Source organism: Aquarana catesbeiana, linkage group LG09 (genome assembly GCF_042186555.1).
Source record: "Aquarana catesbeiana isolate 2022-GZ linkage group LG09, ASM4218655v1, whole genome shotgun sequence".
NCBI lineage: Eukaryota > Metazoa > Chordata > Amphibia > Anura > Ranidae > Aquarana > Aquarana catesbeiana.
In genome coordinates, this window is record NC_133332.1 from 201893536 (window position 1) to 201915506 (window position 21971).

The window sequence follows — 21971 nt, forward strand, 5'->3', positions numbered from 1 at the left end:
GGGCAGCATATAATGTTTTACCTTTTCTTTGGGAACGTTTGTTTGGTCCTGCTTGGGATGATTCCATCCAAAAGGTGACTGGGTAAGAGTACTCTTACCACTTAAAAAGAAGGTTAAAGAGTAACTTCACTCTTGTGAGAAAAAGCATTCCCCCTCAGGGTGAGCTGTGTAAATTGCAAGGATTTTAAAGATTTCCAACCTCTTTCTGCGCTGAAGAAAAAGCTGTATGTGCAACTATGTCCTTGGCATACTGATTCCTGAATGGGAGTGTCTATAGAGATTCTAATCAGCTGGTGCACTTATAGAACATGGGGGGAGGGGGGAACATGCAAGTATACCACTAGTACATTAGATGATCAGTGTTAGATCCTTCACCCGTTAAGGTATTGTTGCTGTAACCATTAGCATATAAACAAAAGGAGGGAAGGGGGAGGAGGATTTGGCCCAATAGAGGTGGGCCAAGGAGGAAAAGGGGTTACTATTAGCAACGAATGTCAATCATGAAGGATAGGTGCCAAAATAATAGCTTTATTTAAATAGTAATTTATCAAATTGGATAGTATAATGTGCAGTCGATTAAAAATGATTGAGTACAAAATTTGTACTCAATCATTTTTAATCGACTGCACTTTATACTATCCAATTTGATCAATTACTATTTAAATACAGCTGGTGCACTTGCACCGTTCTAACAAGGAAAATTTGCAGTATCTGCATCCCTTTAGAGGTAATTAATCCTTTTGGGAGTATGTCACCAAAAGTGAAATTTTTGTTTCAGAGGATGCCTAAGATCTGACTTGTATCTTAGTGCAGACTTCTGGGAAAATCAGTGAGCCAATCGAGTAAGTTCTGTACACTGTGTACAGAAGCCTCCTGGTTGCCATATTGCATTGAATTTTACAGAAAATTACAGTGCTGCAGATTGAAAAGGAAGGTTCATTTTTAATACCCTTAAATTACAATATGGTTTGCGTAGGTATTGTATATGTTGTTTGTTGTTATTAGCTTGCCGACCAGTGCACGACTATATACGTCGGCACAATGGCACAGCTGTGCAAATGGGCGTACTTGTACGTCCACTTTAAGACGCGGCATTGTGGGCACGCGCCCGCCGCGTACTCTGTGCCTGCGGGTCTGCGGTCTCTGTCCGCCGGTGTCGAGGAGCAGCAGAACGGGGAGATTCCTATGTAAACAAGGCATTTCCCTGTTCTGCCTAGTGACATGACTGGGATCTACTGCTCCCTGTCATCGGCAGCAGTGATAGCTGTCCTGTCAGTGCTAGCCCCCCTCCCCCACACAGTTAGAATCACTTCCTAGGATGTACTTATCCCCTTGATCGCCCCTAGTGTGTAACCCCTTCCCTGCCAGTGTCATTTATACAGTAATCAGTGCATTTTTATAGCACTGATCGCTGTATCAATGACAATGGTCCCAAAATAGTGTCAAGTGTCCGCCATAATGTCGCAGTCACGATAAAAATTGCAGATCGCCGCCATTACACTGTTCACGAAGGTCCTGGCTCTGATCCTGGGACTCCTGATTTCTCTGGGTGTTCTATTATAGGTTACTGGGCCACCTGCTTCACTTCTTGACACCAATGTGCCCCAATTGTTGCACACTTTGGAAATGTTTGGATGGGTTCTGTATTTAAAGAAGTCAGCATTAATCTCAGCTCTAAGGTTGAGCTGTTTGAGTCTGACCCGAGATAACGATCCTCTCTTTAAGTGTCTTGTTCTGGGAGCTTAGGTGGACTTGCCGAAGATGCTGATAAATCCCTTTGATTTGTGGGATGGTAAGATGGCGGTTTCCTTCCAGGCCCCTCCAATGGCATGTCTTGATGGCTTGGGAAAGGAGGACACAGTCCTTGGATTCCCGGTGCTGTTACTCCAGAGATTTTCTCTGCTCTGGTGGATATCCTCACACATGCTGGAAATATGAAAATGGTTTCTTCCTTTTTACCCTGGAGGGTCTTGACAATGGAAGTCAGCCTGCTGGGCTGGGGTGGTGTTTTGGATAACCTCAGGCCAGAGGATTTGGTCACCGGAGGGGTTGATGCCCATCAACATGCTGGAATTGAGGGTGATTCGCCTTGCCCCACGTCATTGGTCAGTGTAGCTGCAGGGCGTTCATATAAGACTTGTAGGAGTTCAGTCAGACAATGCCATGGCGGTGGCATACATAAATCAAGGAGGCACCAGAAGTAGCCAGGAGGGAGTGGACTTCATGCTGTTTCTTCAGCGGAAATCTATGTTCTCTCACTGTCCGCAGTCCACATTCCAGGCTTGGAAAATTTGGAAGGTGGATTTTCTCAGCAGTCAGCAGGTTTCTCCAAGGAAGTGGGCTCTTTTCTCCCAGAGGTGTATGAGGAGCTTTGGTCACGACGAGGTACCCCGGATGTGGCTCTTCTGACATCCAGATTCAGTGTGACTTCCAAGGATTCACCACGGGACTTTGAAATCTTATTTTGCTTGATGTAAAGCTAGGAGATTTCAGATCTATATTTCCCCAGATAAATTTTAGCATGGTATTTGTGCCAGTCTTGCAATGCAGGAAGTAAAATTTCAGTATCGCCTGGTATAATGACATGTACTCACAGTTGTAGATTTAATTGTTGATGGGGAAGGTCAATAGCTCTTCTAAAACACAGGCAACTGCTAATATGGTTGAGGAATTGTAGATGTTCCATTTTGTGCATAGCCACACGTGGCAGATTTCACTTTCCCCTTCTCTTTTTTTTTTTTTTTTTTTGACCTGCACTGCTGTATCTATGGAGACTGTCATTGCTGACTTCTTCTAAAGTTGCTAGTTGGCTAATTGTCTCCAGCTTTAACATACTATGAGCCACTGACCTAGAACAAGCATAACAGTCAGGAAAATTGGAAGGATGTCAGTACTCCTGATCTGCATATGTATTCTGGGCCAGAGAGTCAGTCCTGAAGCCAAAGGGTTATTGTGACAGCCTGCCAGCTAGCATTTTCAGAAGGGAAGGTCAGCAATGCCAGGCTTCTGTTAATCCCGCTTCACCCCTGTGGGAGGTACGCTGGGAGTTGAGATTCCTTATTGTCTGTGCTCAGCAGCTAAGCAGTGTAGAACATTGTTAGGAATGTATTGGGAACATGGGCAAGTCTGTAGGAACATCTCACCTTTTCCCATTCCATCTCTTTCCTAAAATATCTGAACATAGGCCACACAGGAAAGCAGGGGGTTAATAGAAAAAACTCTCCTAAACACCAGCTTTGGTATCTCCAGCTGCCAGAGACATGCACATATTTAATATTTTGGTGTGTGTGTGTGTGTCCATAACTCTTCCTTCCTGGTATGTTGGTTTCTGCTAATAAGGACATGGATGAGGATCAAAATTTGACATAACCCTTTTTTCTAAATAAACCCCTATAGAACTGTTTTTTAGAACATAAGACTCCTACGCTTGCTTATCTCGGCACTAAAAACTAATGATCAGTCGTGCTAAGCATGTTTACATTTGAACATGTTGGAACCTAGGAAAAAGGCTGTTCCGATGCAGTGCAGGCTTATAATGCCCTGCGCCAACTATGCTGTCAGCCAATATATTGTGAGATTCTGCATATACACCTAATTCTGAAGCTGTTGGTATAGTTTGCGCATTAGCTGCTTTGCATTTTAGGAGAAATGAAAGGAGAGCTGTTGTAATTCGGGGAAAAAAATGGCTACAATTGCATGTCTTGTTTTTAGCAGCTCCTCTAACTATAGTGCTTTTACAGTTTTTAGAAGCACTCCAGTATAACTAACAAAAAGGTTGAAAAAATTGTGAAACTGCTAAAATCATTGAAGAGGCAGAATCTAATCGCATAGGTTTTTCTATGTGGAGGGGTTCCTTGGAGGCTTGGTAGTTATAGTAGCGTTTTGTGAGTTGATGTAAAATATTTTATGTATTTCAGGGTACCATCAAAAGTGCCACATACCTGCTGTGGAGAATGGGGAGCAAACCATTCTAGAGCCTTGGTTCTGCAGGCGCTGCATCTTCGTGCTGGCTGTCCGGGTAAGAAACAAATTCCCCCATTATCCTGCTATTACCAGCTTAATGAAAGATCTGTTTAAGCAGACCTTCAGGATGGTGAGGCACGAGATGTTCTGGTGTGAAGTCTCTGTCCTCTGGTGTTCTGTTGACAGAAAAAATGTTCAGAAGACAACCAGTCTTCTTTTTTAGTGTATGGCCTTACCAATATTAACACCTAAAGATATCTGCCACTGGGACAAGGAGCTAAAAGTAATTCACATTACACCTACTCACCTCCGTCTGAAACTCTGCATCCTAGAGTTCTTTAAGTCTAAGTTCACACCTATGCACCTATTTTAAATTGGCGTGTGTGTGGGGGGGCGCAGGGAAGCCGGCCGCTGTGTCCCTAACAACCTGCTTAGCAACCAGCTATATACGGTGGTAAAATAAGAACCACAAAACCCATCAAATTGCATCACAAATGCACCACTTGCGTTTTTGGTGCAGCTCCATTGAAACCTATTAGCCGCAAATCGTGGGGGGGGGGGGGGGGGGAGTCCCTAATCCTTTCCAAAAATGCACAAAATGGTCACAAAATGCATAGATGTGAACTAGTACCATAGGAAACCATTTTAAGTGGACTGTAGTGCGTTTCTGCAAACTGCAAAACGCACTAAAAAATGCATATGTGTGAACGTAGGGTAAAGCAGAGCTGAAGGCAAAACTTTGTATCCATTTTGTAGTAGTGGAGGGTCATAATTCCTGTCATGTGGTGTGTATTTGTTATTAGCCGTCTGTGTCCTTCCTTTTGCTGTCCCATAGCCACAGCAGGAATTGAGGAAAATCCATGGTAGTCACCAGAACTAGTGTCCCCATTGGAAGATTTCCCTTTTTTTTTTTTTTTTTTTTTTTTTTTTTATTCTGGTAATCACTCAAAATGTACATGGGCCGTAGACAGCGGCGCGCAGGCGCACTGAGCATGCCGCTGCTAACGGCGATATGCCATTAGTGGCGGGTCCCATGCGCATGTGCGGGAGTGACGTCATCGCGGTTCTGACCAATCACAGCGCCGGAGCCACGATACCCAGAAAGAAGATGGACGCTCCGTAGCAGAGGGGACAGCGGTGACTTCGCAGGCTCCTGTGTCATGTAAGTGACACATAATGGGCTACTATGCGATGCATAGTAGCCCATTATGCTTTACCTTTGCAGGAAAACAAAGAGGAAGTAAACCCATTAGGGTTTACTTCCTCTTTAAGGAGTCTGGTGCTCACCTATTTAAAGCCACTATGTATACTGTATGTAGAGTAAAGCCACTGGTGTACGCAGCTCTGTATGTGGCCAGAGGTTGGTGCTCATCTATTTAAAGCCTCTCTGTATACAGCACTGTATGTTCAGTAAAGCTGCTGGTGTACAGTACAATGCTGTATGTGGCCACAGGGTTCAGCTCACAGCGCTTCCTAGAGTACTCGGGAACTGTTGACATCACTTCCAGGTGTGTGAGTGTCTCCAGGAAGCGCTGAGAGCCACCATCACCTACAAATCTCTGGCCACATACAAAGCTGTACTGTATGCTGTACACCAGCGAATTCACAGTACATACCTGTATATACAGTGGCTTTACATGGATGAGCAGCAGACTCCTTTACATTGTGAGTGTAATTCTTTCTTCTGCACAAATCCCTGTTCTGTTCTGAGAGACGTGACAGATCGTGACTTCCTATTAGTTAGGAACCACGATCCGTCACTTCCTCTAGGTCAGTCCCCTCCCCCTTCAGTTAGAAACACAAACAGGGAACACAGTTAACCCCTTGATCGCCCTCTAGTGTTAACCCCTTCCCCACCAGTGACATTTTTATAGTAATCGGTGCATTTTTATAACACTGATCGCTGTATAAATGCCAATGGTCCCAAAAATGTGTCAAAAGTGTCCGATGTGTCCGCCATAATGTCGCAGTACTGATTAAAAATCGCAGTTTGCTGCCATTACTAGTAAAAATTAATAATAAAAAAGCCATAAAACTATCCCCTATTTTGTAGACGCTATAACTTTTGCGCAAACCAATCAATATACGCTTACTGCGTTTTTTACCAAAAATATGTAGAATACATATCGGCCTAAACTGAGGAAAAAAAAAAAAATTTTGTTTTTTATATATTTTTGGGGGATATTTTATTATAGTAAAAAAAAATTGTGGGTGTGTTTTTTGTTTTTTTTTTTTTTTTCAAAATTGTCACTTTTTTTTTTTTTTTGTTTTTATAGTGCAAAAAATAAACCGCAGAGGCGATCAAATACCACCTATTTGTGGGAAAAAAAAGATGACATTTTTTGTTTGGATACAAGGTCGCACAATCGCGCAATTGTCAGTTAAAGCGAAGCAGTGCTGATTCGCAAAAAATGGCTGGTTATTCAGTAGCCAAATCTTCCGGGGCTGAAGTGGTTAAGACAGCGCTCGCAGATCAAGGCAAATTTTTTTTTTTTTTTTTGTAGAAAAAAGTTGCTTGTCTTTCAAAACGCTCATAAACCAAGGTTTCACTGTAGTTACATCTACTTGGTTACATAGTTTGAACTGAATCGCCTTTGCTAAGATCGGCCCACTCTCCATGGAAGCAATTTTCTTCACCAGCCAGTTATGGCAGGTTTGTAGTTACACACACACACACACACACACACACACACACACACACACACACACACACACACACACACACACACACACACAAAGTCTAATGGTCTCTTCTTTAGCTGGATATTCCTTATAATAAAGTGCACCAGGTTTAGTTAGCAGAATGGTTGGAGAACAAGCTTGGTGTGAGCAAGTTCACAAAACGGTGTGCTTGCGGATGCTGTCATCCAGGCTGGGCTTTGGCAGGAGCTGTGTAGTATCGTAGTAAATTAATTGTCATTACGTGGTTGTGCACAACGCTTGTATGTTGTGACCCCACAGTCAGTATTAAGTCGTGTCTGGAAATATTAAACTTATGCAGCCCTTTTAAAAGCTCCAGACACAATTGGCTTACTAGAAGCAGATTCACTAATGCTGGCCAGAGACCCGAGGTTTGTAAGTTATGCAGCAGTCCCTAGGCCCATGTGGTCAGAAGGCCCACATATTCTATGACAGCAGTGTGCTTGTTGTATGCGTTGTACAGTATAAAGCAGAATTTATAACCTTGTTTCTTTCCCTTCTCTGCTGGCCCTCATCTTTCCTCCTCTGTACTTCATTTATATAAACAAGGCAAGGTGAGCATGTTTATGCGACAGCCGGCAGACATAAGATCATTCTCATGTTTTTATGAAAAATATATATATATATATATATATATATATATATATATATATATATATATATATATATATATATATATATATATATTACAGGTCCTAATTTATTTTAGGCCATGCACTTTCCCAGTGCGGTTGAGCCACATTTTTACTTTTTGGTTCATTTTGCAGAAGCAGCTAACTGGGTGTATGCATGCCATGATGCTTTGCAGTGTGGCAAAAATCCCCCCTCCCCCTTTTCATGTTTGTCAGGCAGTACTGCCCACCAAATGCCACACATTCAACTGAATGGTGTTGCACCACATGTACCCCCAAACCATGTGAAATGCCCTCAGAGGGCTAACTCAAATGTACACTAGATCTAAGGTTATCTTACTTTTCCCAGAATGGGCTTCCTGATGGTGACAACAGTGGGCCGTGCCTGCATAATGTGTGGTGTGTTTTTTTGTTTTTTTATAGTAGTCCCCTTCAAAAGCTTGTGTGACAGGTTGACAAAGCAGCAGTACAACTGAGAAAAAGGGACAGGATGTTTTCACCCCACTAATGATTTTTGGAAGTGAAAAGTTAACGCGTATATGAGCTTTTTGTGGTTGACATTACATCTACGTAAGAGGGACTTTTGGTTTGCCCATGTAGGGCAAAGCAAGAGGTTTAATGGCAGACCTGCCAGTTTCTTATTCTAGGCTTTCATTCCACTGCTGAAAGGCAAGTAGCATACATATTTTTTGGGTATGGGCAAGCCTTTAATGCGCTCTTCTACCTTCCATGTGTAGGATACCCAGTTCTGTCACCTGGGAGCATGCAGAGAGTCCTCAGCCCTTTGTAAGCTCCAAGTTGTAACCGTTCTATGGCTGTTTCTCCTTACATTGGTGAGAGAGGGAGAAGCAGGAAGGTAAGTATTAACAGCTGCTGAGGCTGACGTTAAAGCAAACCTGTTACTTTGCCCTGCATAGGAAAAGTACAGGTTCACCTTGGAGAGTAACTCCACTTTTGTTGAGAAGAAAACCATACCCTTTGGGTAATTGCATTGCAGGGGTTTTAACAAATTTTGAAGAAGCTTTTTCTTACTCCTGAAGAAATGTCTGTTTCTTATGTCCTGTGCAGAGTGTATCTGAATGAAAGGGTCCAGTTAATTATCACGTTTTTGCACTCTGAGAAGTTGCAGTGTCTGCATCCCTTTTTAGAAGTGTTTTAACCCTTGGGGGAGTATCTGACTGACACTAAAATTTGATTTGTATCTTGGTGGTATGTATTCTAAGAAAATCAGTGAGCCAATCACACAAGCAGGGAATTATATTTCTGGGGGCATTCTATACACCAAGGCTGTACAGAATGCCTCAAGGTTGCAGTATTGTATTGAATTTTAAAGAAAATAACAGTAGCTCAGATTTGAAAAGGAATGGAAATTTTAAGCATTTAATTACAACATGGCTTGTATATGCTATATACACTGCTAAAAAGAATGAAGGGAACACTTTTTTTAAGCAGAGTATAGCCAATGATTGAGCTGCTTAAACTATAGCAAGTCAATTAAACTCCTGGGATATTGATCTGGTCAGTTAAGTAGCAAAGGGGGTTGTTAATCAGGTTTCAGCTGCTTTTGGTGTTAATGAAAATAACAGGTGCACTAGATGGGCTACAAAGAGAACAACCTCCAAAACAGAAGTTGTTTTATAGGTGGAGGCCACTGACATTGTTTTCCCTACTCATCTTTTCTGAATGTTTTTCACTAGTTTTGCATTTGGCTAGGCTCGGTGTCACTACTGGTAGCACAAGGCGATACTTGGACCCTATAGAGGTTGCACAGGCAGTCCAACTCCTCAAGGATGGCACATCAATACGTACCATTGCCAGGTTTGCTGTGTCTCCCAGTACAGTCTCAAGAACATGGAGGAGATTCCAGGAGACAAGCAGTTACTCTAGGAGAGCTGGACAGGGCTGTACAAGGTCTTTAACACATCAGCAGGACCAGTATCTGCTCCATTGTGCAAGGAGGAACCAGATGAGCAATGCCAGAGCTCTACAAAATGATCTCCAGTGGGCCACTGGTGTGAATGTCTCTGATCAAACTTCATGAGGGTGGCCTGAGGGCCCGGCATCCTCTAGTGGACCCTGTGCTCACTGCCCGGCACCGTGAAGCTCGATTGGCATTTTGCCATTAACCACCAGAATTGGCAGGTCCTCCACTGGCGCCTATGCTTTTCACAAATGAGAGCAGGTTCGCCCTGAGGACATGTAAAATTGTCTGGAGGAAGCCGTGGAGAATGGTATGCTGCCTGTTACATCATTCAGTATGATTGGTTTGGTGGTGGGTCAGTGATGGTCTGGGGAGGCATATCCATGGAGGGATATACAGACCTCTACAGGCTAGACAATGGCACCCTGACTGCCATTAGGTATCGGGATGAAATCCTTGGACTCAGTGTCAAACTCTACGCTGGTGCAGTGGGTCCTGGTGCACAACAATGCCCAGGCCTCATGTGGCAACAGTACGCAGTCAGTTCCTGGAGGATGGAGGAATTGATACCATTGGCCCGCACGCTCCTCTGACCTAAATCCAATAGAACACCTGTGGGAATTTATGTTTCGGTCTATTTGGCACCACCGGGTTGCACCTCAATTTGTGCAGGAGCTCAGTGATGCCCTGGTCCAGATCTGGGAGGAAATACCCCAGGACACCATTTCCTCTCATTAGGAGCATGCCCCGAGGTTGTCGGGCATGCATACAAGCATGTGGGGCCATACAAACTATGGTGTACCCTTTGAAGTTGCTGCAATGAAATTTCAGCAAAATGGACTAGCCTGCTGCGTCATTTTTTCACTTTGATTTTTGGGGTGTCTTTGAATTCAGCCCTCTGTAGGTTGATGAATTTAATTTCCATCAAAAGACGTGGCATCCTTTCGTTCCTAACACATTACCCAGTCCATATCAGCATAGCTATCCAGCATGACATTTTCCCCTTTAAGATATGATGTTTTTTCAAAGTGTTCCTTTTAATTTTTTGGAGCATAGTATTATTATTATATCATATTTTTATTTTTTTTTTATTTTTTTTTTAACATTAAATTGTAAACTTTCTCTTTTATCGGTATTGTATGTCCAGTCCTTGGAGTTAACTGCATTTCTGCAGTAATTTGACATAAAATGTGATTTTTATCCTCCTAGGTCACAAAAACAGACAAACACAATGAAAAGAATTCAATAATGCTGCTGTGCCAATTTTTTGGCATTAATTGCTTTTGTTAATGTGTAACTCCTGATTCAAAAAACATCTGCAAAAGTTTTGGTTCTGACTAGAGGTTGACCGATATGGGTTTTTCTCTGGCCGATGCCGATATTTAGAAATCGGGCCGGCCGATATATGATGCCGTTGTTGTGTGGTTGTTTTTTTTTTTTTTTTTTTTTTTTTTTTTGGGTAGGTGACACTGGTTGCCACTGATTGGCACTGGTAGGTTTCACACTGAGCCAATTTGTCAGTCTCAGTTACACTATATGTAACTGAATGAGAGACCAGCTGTCAGAATTCAGTGTGATGGGGGTGGGCGGGGCACTGCAGCTATCAAACACCAGCCAATGATTGAGCTGCTTAAGGAAGTGGACGGGGCAACATACACTTAGCGGCCCGCCCAGATCTCATCCCATTGGCTAGTCTTTGATATCTGGGTCCCCCCCACCCCGGACATCACGCTGAATGCTGACAGCTCCTCTCTCTGCATTCAGTTGCAAATCAGTTTCACACAGAGGCGCTCAGTGTGTGAAACTGTCAGTGGAGTGTGGGGAAGGGAGGTAATCGATGACGATGACGATTTTCTTAAAGGCCAAATATCTGCCGATTTCATATCGTTCAACCTCTAGTTCTGACAGGAACTTGTGCACCAAATTCAGGTAGTTCTAATTTGCTCCTCTTCTACATTGTGGCGCAACATCTGCACCAAATATAAAATACAGACCGTTTGTATTTTACAAAAGTGCAGCTAATTAAGACCAACTTCATTTTTTGTCGTGCATTGACAGATTTAACGACTTATTGAACACGCCCATTAAACATTCACAGCACCGTCGGAAAAATGTAAGTAAACCCATAGACTAAATACTTCAACGAAAGCCATTAGGAATCAGTAGTTTGCACACCTGGAATCCAATTAATAAAATGGGTTTAGAGCTACTTTGATAAGGCAATCAAACATTTTAGATGGTTGTTCATAAGAAGACTAGCTAATGTTAATCATGCATCGCAAAAAGGAGCTCCCTGAAGACATGCGATCAAGAGTTGTTAATCCTGTATAAGGCTGGAAAGGGAAACAAGGCAATCTCAAAGTGTCCAGGCATCCATCGGTTGACCGTTAGACAAATTGTCTATAAATGGAGACAGTTTAATACTGTGGCTACTCTTCCCAGAAGTGGGCGCCCCAGCCAGGATGACTTCCAAGGCACAATGCAGAATCCTCAGTGAGGTAAAGAAGAACCCACCAGTAAGACTTGAAGACATCAGTGGAACTGCCAGATATCTCTGTTCATTAGTCCACCATACGCAAGTCTTTGAACAGGAGAACACACCAGAGCAAGCCACTGCACTGCAAAAAAAAAAATTTGATGCGCGCCTGGCGTTTGGCAAACACGGATGCTACTGGGAAAATGTTTTGTAGACTGATAAAGCAAATGTTAAATTGTTCAGGAAGAATGCGTTGCACTATGTATGGCGCAAAAAGGCCACAGCTTACCAACGTCAAAACGTCATCCCAGCGGTGAATTACGGTGGAGGGAACAACATGATTTAGGCTTGCTTTGCTACTTTAGGGCCTGGACTGCTTACAATCATCAAATGGAGAATGAACTCCAAAGGTAACCCAAGTATCCTACAGGATAATGTCGGGGTAGCTGTCCGTCTTCGGAAGCTTAGTAGAAGTTGGATGATGCAGCAGGACAATGATTCTAAGCACCGACGTAAATCCACTACAGACTGGCTTCAAAAGAAAAAAATGCACCTTTTAACTCTAGGCTGTGACTGAGCCACTCCAAAACTCCATAGAGCTGCTATGGAATGAGCTCCACAGAGAGGTTCACACCAGACCTCCTACAAATGTGTCTGAGCTGAAGCAGTTTTTTAAAAAGAAATGGTAAAAAAAAAACTGCCTCCTGAATGTTGTTCAGGTCTGATCCAGAGCTACCGAAAGCATTTGCCTAAGTCATTGCTGCCAAAGGAGGTTCGACCAGCTATTAAATCAAGGGGTTAACTTGCTTTTTCCTCCAGCACTGTGAATGTTTAATGGGTGTGTTCAATAAAGACACAAGAAGTTAGAATTGTATTTGTGTGTTATCAACTTAAGCACACATTGAGGTTGATCTACTAAAACTGGAGAGTACAAATTTTGGTACAGCTGTGCATGGTAGCCAGTTGGCTTCTAACTTCAGCTTGTTCAGTTAGGCTCCGTTCACAACAAGACAAATCCCATTCATTTCAATGACCCATGTTCATATCTGAGCGTTCTGTCACTTGAAGCAAAATGCCTGTTGCTCAAAGTACAGGAGCTTCTTTTTTGGCAGATTACAGGCGTTTTACTGCTTTTACATTGACCTTTTAACCTTAAACGCCTATACAAAAAAGCTGCAAAAACGCCCGAAAAATGGCAACGCCTAGTTGTGAACAGATAGGTTTAACAAAAAATGTCAGCTGATATTATTTTTTTAGCCATTTTCCCTTCCCGGTGTCAAGTTATTTGTTAGTGTTACAAGGTCTCAGGTGTTAAATTTGGTGTTATCGCTCTCGTACTGGTCACTGTAGGTTCAACATGGCACTTCATGACAAAGAACTGAGGATCTGAAAAAAAGAATTGTTGCTCTGCATAAAGATGGCCTAGGTCAGTGATGGCAAACCTTGGCACCCCAGATGTTTTGAAACTACCTTTCCCATGATGCTCATGCACTCTGCAGTGTAGTTGAGCGTTGTGGGAAATGTAATTCCAAAACATCTTGGGTGCCAAGGCTTGCCATCGCTGGCCTAGGCTATAAGAAGATTGCCAAGACCCTGAAACTGAGCTGCACCACGGTGGCCAAGACCATATAGTGGTTTAACAGGACAGGTTCCTCTCAGAACAGGCCTCACCTTGGTCGACCAGAGAAGTTGAGTGCACGTGCTCGGCGTCATATCCAGAGGTTGTCTTTGGGAAATGGACATATGAATGTTGCCAGCATTGCTGCAGAGATTGAAGGGGTGGGGGATCGGCCTGTCAGTGCTTGGACCATACGCTGCACACTGCATCAAATTGGTCTGCATGGCTGTCGCCCCAGAAGGTGATACCCAAGAAAGCCCTCATACATCGATTTCCCACAGACCACCTCTGAATATGACGCTGAGCATATGCACCCAACTTCTTTGGTTGACCAAGGCGAGGCCTGTTCTGAGTGGAATCTGACCTGTCAAACCTCCTATATGGTCTTGGCCACCGTGCTGCAGCTCAGTTTCATGGTCTTGACAATCTTCTTATAGCCTAGGCCATCTTTATGTAGAGAAACAATTATTTTTTTCCAGATCCTCAGATCTTTGCCATGAGGTGCCATGTTGAACTTCCAGTGACCAGTATGAGAGAGAGAGAGAGCGATAACACCAAATTTAACACACCTGCTCCCCATTCACACCTGAGACCTTGTAACACTAACGAGTCACATGACATCGGGGAGGGAAAATGGCTAGTTGGGCCCAATTTAGACATTTTCACTTGGAGGTGTACTCACTTTTGTTGCCAACGTTTTAGACATTAATGGCTGTGTTGAGTTATTTTGAGGGGACAGCAAATTTACACTGTTATACAAGCTGTACACTCACTATTTTACATTGTAGCAAAGTGTAATTTCTTCAGTGTTGTCACATGAAAAGATATAATAGAGTATTTACAAAAATGTGAGGGGTGTACTCACTTTTGTGAGATGCTGTACGTACGTGTGTGTGTGTGTGTGTGTGTGTGTGTGTGTGTATGTCTATATGTTAGTGAGATTCTGCACTTACGCCTAGGGGGCACACACCGCTTCTGTTCTTCACAGCAGATGACAGGGATGTCCACTGGCACCTGCCAATCGTCGGGCGGAGACACAGGTAATGTAAACAAAGCAGAGCTCCTTTCTGATTGGGGGGGGTGTCATGGTATAAAATCGCATCACTTTCCTTAGTAAAAGTGGCACATACAGAACACACAAACACTGGCTAGTCAGTTAACCTTTTGATTGCCCTAGGTATTTAACTTCTTTCCAGCCAGTGTCAGTACAGTGAGTGCATAATTTTTAACACTGATTTTAGTGTGAAAGTGCCACTTAGTGTCCGATTGTCTGCCTCAATATCGCAGTCCTGCTAAGTCGCTGATCACTACCATTACTGGTATAAAAAAACCAAGAGAAATTCCAGTGTATATATCCCATAGTTTGTAGATCCATGTCCTTTGCGAAAACAAATCTCTATACACTTATTGTTTTTTTTTTTTTTTTTTTTTTTTTACCAAAAATATGTAACCAATTATATTGGCCTAAATTTGATGAAAACGGCTTTATTTTTTTTTCTTTGGATATTTCTCTCTATTTGTGAGTTAAAATTCCATGCATTTTATTTGGGTACAGCATAGGAAGTGTGTGTGTGTGTGTAATATTTATATACTGGTGTGCCACATTCTCTGTTGAAAGGTTCTTGTTTATCCATCCTGGAACTAACAGAACCATCCTGACCGTGTATCTGCAATGGCATGGTTACAGAGGCTAACGTTGACTGTGGCTTAATGGCAGAAATTCTCCATCGAGCTGACAATATAGACAATGTATTGTGGATAGCACTAATGCGGTTCTCTTCTCTGCAGAAAGGGGGCGCTCTGAAGAAAGGCCCCATTGCCAAAGCATTGCAGACAGTGAAGATGTTGCTCACATACAATCCGGAGGAGCTGGACTGGGATTCTCCACATAGAACCAATCAGCAGCAGTGTTACTGTTACTGCGGAGGGCCTGGAGAGTAAGACAAACATGATGTGTGTGTGTGTGTGGGGGGGAGATATTCCAAATACTGTTACTTCTTTAATTTTACCAGACCACAAGATTAGGAGCCAGTCTCCTTTTTAGAGGTAGGTAGTAACACGTAGAGGTAGAATACGTTCACACTAGTGTGTGCAAAACACATCACATGCGATGCATTGTGGTGTGATTTGAGCCATACATTTTGTATGGCTCAAGTCGCATCTTATCTGCACCAAAATGTGCAGGACCCTTTTTTTTTTTTTTTTTTTTTTTTTTTCTTCTCTTTTTTTTTTTTCCTTCCCCCGCACCTGAATCGCATTGCATGGGTGTTCATACTCATGATCTGATTTTGGCAATCACACTGCGTTTTTTAGATCTGTTCCGTGGTGTTAATCTAATATTGGAACCCGCAGCAGATCGCATGGACGCCGTGTGATTGCCAAGCGATGCGGGGAAACCAATCTTATGCCTTTCCTGCATTGCATCAGTGTGAACCAGGGCTTAAAAGTACATGACGCTAATTCGGCCTCCTCTCCCCACCAGAGGTATGCGTCTTCAGAGCTCGTTTTCCCATAGATGTCTCTAGAGGTCTTGCCAACAACCAAGTATTGAGTAAAAGTGTAATTCCTTCTTATGAAAAGTTGATTACTACACAAAACCCAGGACCTCTTCGTTATTGCACAGAAAAGCAAAAACTGGGATTATTGCTGTAACAAATGTAATCTAACTCTTCTCTGTATGCAGAATCTGCAGCAGCTGGAAGATGTATTAAGCTTTGTGAATAGAGGAGGGGAGATGTAAATGGCCTCTAAATAAAACACAGGTCATTGTAGAGGGTAAAGGTGCAACTATAATTTTCTGTAAAACAATTAGAATTTTTTTCTGGTCTCTTCAATAGGTGGTACCTGAAGATGATCCAGTGTTACCGATGTCGGCAGTGGTTCCATGAAGCATGTATCCAGTGTCTGAATGAGCCCATGCTGTTTGGTGACAGGTAGAGCCTCAGTTCTGAGTTATTTTATGAAGCCCCCCCACATGGTGTGGGGAAATCTGTGGGTATTTATATGGTCTCCTGACTGTTGACACTTTGCGCAGAGCTGTTAACAGGCATTAAATGCTTCACTGCTGACAGCTTATTACCTTTTTTAAATTGTACTGAAGGGGGCTGTTACAACAGCTTGTTTTCATTCTGCGTGTCATACAGACACAACGTTAGGAATGTGAGCTGTGTAGTAAAACAGAGGGCCTTTCTTTACCAAATAGCCAGAAAACCTTAACATGTTGGCGCAGGAATTTCTGTTGGGAGATCCTTATCAAAGCTGTACACGTTCAAATGAAGCTATACCTAAAATGTTTGCTAGAATATATAGACTAACAATACTCGTCTCTCCTGAAGTAAGGGCTCATACGTGCATGAAAAATGATGGGAAAACAACGCAGATTTCACTTGCAGAGACATCAGTTTTCGTGTGCGTTTCAGTGAGTTTCTATGTTCACTGACATCAGTTTTCATGCACATAGCTTATGTACCCTGTAACACCAATGTTGATTTTGTCAGTATTTTTTCCTGTGCAGAAAACTGCAAATACTCGTTGCAGATTCCTGCGCAGAAAAAAAGCTGCACATTGTGGTGTGAACAGGGCAGCACATAGAGAACCATTGTTTTCTTTGAGCTCTTGCAGAACGTGTGCAGAAAAGCTGACGTCTGTACCAAAGTGTGAATGGAGGCCTTAAAGCAGAGCTCCACCCAAAGGGTGAAGCTCCGCTTGTTTGCCTCCTCCCCTCCACTGCCACATTTTGGCACCTTTTCGGGGGCGGGTACCTGGTTTTGAAAGGTACTCACTCCCACTTCTGGCTGATCTCACCACGGCAAAGTCAGCTGGAAGTTCAGCCCCCCCCCTCCTTCCCCTGCCACCGGGCCATTAACAAAGCACATCGCGCTATGTGCAGTGGGGGACCGGCTGTGAATATGGGTAGATCTCAGCAGGAGGTGAGTCCTCAGTTTATCATTGGGTATTTTACTGAACCTCTGGGACACGCCTCAGTATTAGAAGTGAATTGATGCACACAGTTAGTGTTCTTTTATTGGGCAGATCCTGCACAACCTGATCTTTGCCTGATTGCTGTGAGTACTAACTGATTGTGGTGTTTCATCAGCAAATAGCACCCATCACATGCCTCCTCCCAGTTATTGGCACTAATGATGTGACATACACTATATTACCAAAAGTATTGGGATGCCTGCCTTTACACGTACATGAACTTTAACCACTTTTAATACCAGGCACTTTCACTCCTCCTTGCCCAGGACAATTTTGAGCTTTCAGTGCTGTCGCACTTTGAATTACAATTGCACGGTCATACAACACTGCGCCCAAACTACATTTTTATCCTTTTCTTCCCACAACTAGAGCTTTCTTTTGGTGGTATTTGATCACCGCTGCGGTTTTTATTTTTTGCTAAACAAACTAAAAAAAAACAACATTTTTGAAAGAAAAAAGTTTTTTTTTTTTCGTTTGTTATAAAAATTTTGTTTTCTCCTCCTTCACTGATGAGGTGGCACTGTTGGGCGCTGACATGTGGCACTGATTGGGCAGGTACTGACAGGTATTAATGCTGGGCACTGATTAGCACTGTGGTGGACACTGGCAAACTTTATTATTGGGGCACTGATTGGCCCATCTGATGGGGCTTTGCTGATAATCAATGTGCAGATTATCAGCACAGACCCCCCCCCCGTCTGACAGGGAGAGCCGCCGATCTGCTCTCCCTGTCAGCGCAAACCGAGGAATGCCATTTTCCGGCACTTCCTGGTTCTCGCGATGATCAGCTGTGATTGGTCTTAGCTCATCACGTGGTAAGAAGCCTCTGTCAGCAGTTATAGCTGCAAATGGTGGGCCAGCTCAATATTGAACCTTACGGACTAAGACTGGGATGCCATTAGTTAACGTACATGAAAAGGAGGGTGTCCCAATACTTTTGGTAATAGTGTAGCTTCCAATCAAAAATCCTATTTTCACTGACCTGCCTACAGAAAAAATAGACAGCTGATTGGTTGCTATGAATTGGGACATGGGTGTTTTAAAAAAATTAAAATGTAATAAAAACAAACTAAATATGAAAACTGCATTTTAATGAGTGAAATAAGTACTTGACCCCTTCGCAAAGCATGACTTGGTGGCAAAACCCTTGTTGGCAATCAGAGGTCACACATTTTCTTGTAGTTGGCCACCAGGTTTGCACACATCTCAGGGATTTTGACTTTTCCCTCACAGTATATTCACTTTGGGCAGTAACTGTGCAGAGATTGCTGGGGTCTTTGGTTCCATAACATCTGCCTGATCTCCTAGGAAACGTCCATCTGTTACCTTTTTGGTTTTTATATTCCTAGCTAGATTCTTTCAGGCTGCATTGAGTACATTTTAGTTTTTTGTTGGATTTTACTTTTGAGCATCCAGGCCACTGCCCAGTGATTGTTGGCGGTCTTTGGCAGAGGGTGGCCAGGCTCTGCGCTCAGTCACTTTGAAGCAATGTTTCTCAGAGTGAGTTCAGTGTGGTTTCCTCATCTCAATGGCATTCTGTACATTCTTCCACATTCCTAAGAGACCCGGCAGAGGGCCTTTCATAGCAGATGAGACTTTTCCGCCTTTCCAGGGAGCTGGATATTCTCCACGTTAACCCGTTCCGTTCAGAACATGATGGCCGCCCTCTGGCTTAGTGTGCTGTGGATGCCTGCTGGCTGGTAACAGATCTGAACTGACCCTGTGAGGGGCCACTTGGATCCCCATAAAACACAGAAATGTAAAAACCTGTCCTGCTTCTGACAGCCTCTGTTCAGACAGTATATCTCTTTAATCCCTTCTACTTCCATCTGTGTGTGGGTGACAGTAGAGAGAAGCAGAGTTGTGCTATGACTTGCCTACCTCAAACAATTGCATGCATGTCTGTCTACAAACCTACATGAACTGTGTCCCATCACACTGTGTTCTCTGGCTATGGACGGGCATGGTGATAATGCTGCATTAGGGTAACATAATCGAAAAAAAAAATGTTTACATTTTAATAGTAGAAATTGTTTACACAGCCTGCAGTTGGTCTCTTCTCAATCTACTCTTACAGCTTGTGGTGAAACGTTTCTCAGTAAGTATAGCATATCCCCTAAATGCCTTTCTCTCACTTATAACTATTTATTTATAGTGCAGTGAAGCTGCATTAAGTTAGTTGTTTGCACCCCCAGACATGGAAATAAGTGCCAACAAAGACTGAATGCAGGCAGGTCAAATTAATATGTTTTTTTGTAAAGCTGAGTTGTGATTCTACATATCGCCCAGATGTTACTTTTGCAACATTAGCCCCACTGTAATCATGTTCTTAGCATCTACATAGCTTTTACTGTTTTTTTTTTTTTTTTTTTCCTGCCAGATTTTTTATGTTTTTCTGTTCCGTTTGCAATCAAGGTACGGAGTTTATAAAGCGGCTTCCTCTGAGATGGTGAGTCCTGATATATAATTATTATTATTATTTATTTATTTTTTCAACTGAAAGTTTGTGTCCTTTTTCTGAGTACTAATCTACAGCATCTAAATCTGTGCAGTTTGAAATTTCAATCTCAAAACTGGCGATTTTTACTCTTTGTTCAGCAGTGCTAAATGTATGCAATGTTTTTGATAATGATCTACTACACTGTGATCTGGTTTCACGTGAAACTGGATAGATTTTATTTAATCTAGTGGCGGAGAGGAGAGTCAAGAAATGAGATGTTCAATAAGCAGAAGTTTTGTACTCCTGTGCTGTAGTTAACCATAGCAGTAGGTGTGAAGTGGGTTGTTTCCACCTGCAAACATGCACCAGTAATTTGTCTTGGAGCAGAAGTGGTGTAAGCACAGATTGTTCTGCCTCGGGGGTCCGCAGAGTACTTGCTGCCAAATCAGTTTGTGTAAAGTGTTATTATTTGACATGTGACAGGGTGGCGGGTCTATTTAGTTCTGGGATGAAAGTGATTATTGTTAACACGCCAAATTCTCCACTTGGTGCTGTGGTTACTTACTGTTTTCAAAAAAGCAGGTCTTTATTCGGAATGACTGCTGTTCTGCACACATTTCTGCTTTCCTATTATATGGAACTTCTAGATCTGGCATTCTAAGTCCCAACATACCTACTTCCCTCTGCTAAAACTGAATAAGGTACCAACAAAGCTTGGGGAATGCCCAGGAAAAAAATCCAAGCCTACTTGCCACCAGCTCGCAGACAACCAAATTAACCTGTCTAACATTATGCGTTAAAAACAGGGGTTTAGTCTGCACGCATTTGCAAACGCATGCCTAAGCCACAGAGCCTCGTCACGGCACCCTGATATCTGTGGTCCTAACACTAAAAAATGAGTGTCCCCACAGTGGAGGCACATGCATTCTGATGGATAAATGTGGGCAGGTGGACTGAAGGAGAGCCCACCCCTTCTTAAAGGTACAGGAGCACACCAAACACCCAGCAGATAGCACTATGGCTGCAAAGGCGCTAGTGCGTTGCTGGACCAATACACACACCAACGTGAACACAAAAAAACTTGCCACCACCCTCATTTATAGCTGGCTATCGCAGTAAGCGGCATTGGAGGGCTACAAACGGATACCAACAAAGCCTGGGGAATGCCCAGGAAAAAATCCAAGCCTACTTGCCACAGCTCGCAGACAGCCAAATTTAACCTGTCTAACAGTATGCGTTAAAAACGGGTTTAGTCTGCACACATTTGCAGACGCATGTGTAAGCCACAGAGCCTCGTCACGGCACCCTGATATCTGTGGTCCTAACAACTGAATAAGGGTCTATGTCCATGGGTTATGCATTCACATACAAGGCTCTGCAAATGCAACCCTCTAGAAGGAGGTTAACTGCAGGTCCAATGCACCCATCAATGAATTTTGAGTGATCCAAGAAGAGTCTCAAACTGATGCTATTGACACAAGCCCTAATAATGACAATGGGATTTTTGCACTCCCCGTAAAATAATTTTCTTGGAGTTCAATGAGTAACAAAGGAAGTATTAAACCGTAGGGGTTATACTGTCCACAGGAGGATTGGACATTGCCAAGCAAAGATTGTAGGCCAGCTTAATATAGGTGTTTTCCTACTACAAACATGCCTTAGTTTGTAAGAAAGCGGCACCAAAGGCATGATCATAAACAGAAGTGGGACCTGTGCCCCTCAATGAACCCTAAAATGTTTTCCTAGGAGCAGGATTTTACGAATGAGCACAAAAATCCTATTTTCTTTCTTGTCCATTGAGGGACACAGGATGTCTTAAACTTTATGGAAGTCCAAATGCAGAACTACAGCAGGGTGGGTCACACAGCAAACAATCGCTAACAGGCCCAAGAAAACAAAAACAAAAGCTAAGAGCTCAAAAAAGCTCAAAGTGACACGTGGAGGATCTGACACTTGAAGCTGGCATCGGATACAGCAGCAACGTCCACCTGGTTGAAAAGATTAGGTGGCAACCTTTCAAATCCAGGAAACCGACACTTGATTCTGAAAAGACCAAGAAGTACTCACTGATGTAGTGGAGTGTGACTTGACAGGAAAGTGTGGATTCCAATGCTTGAATGATGATATGTCTAAGCCACCTAGAGATGGTGGAACAAGAATCTGGAGCATCCTTTCAAGGGTCTATTCAGGATAGCAAAAAAGAAATTGGTTCTTCTGAAATAAGCAGTGGTTGAGAGACT

The 21971-nt window shown here is 42.9% G+C and overlaps 1 protein-coding gene across 3 annotated transcripts in view; it reads left to right on the forward strand.

The window, feature by feature from the left end:
• The window catches only part of PHF19 (PHD finger protein 19), a 60158-nt gene that overhangs the window by 11871 nt on the left and 26316 nt on the right, over positions 1 to 21971 (forward strand). For all 3 annotated transcript variants that reach the window (XM_073599554.1, XM_073599555.1, XM_073599553.1), the window contains exons 5-8: positions 3918 to 4018; positions 15099 to 15247; positions 16148 to 16243; positions 19672 to 19740. In XM_073599554.1, the coding sequence (XP_073455655.1) occupies positions 3918 to 4018; positions 15099 to 15247; positions 16148 to 16243; positions 19672 to 19740 (415 nt within the window). The remainder of the gene's footprint in view (positions 1 to 3917; positions 4019 to 15098; positions 15248 to 16147; positions 16244 to 19671; positions 19741 to 21971) is intronic.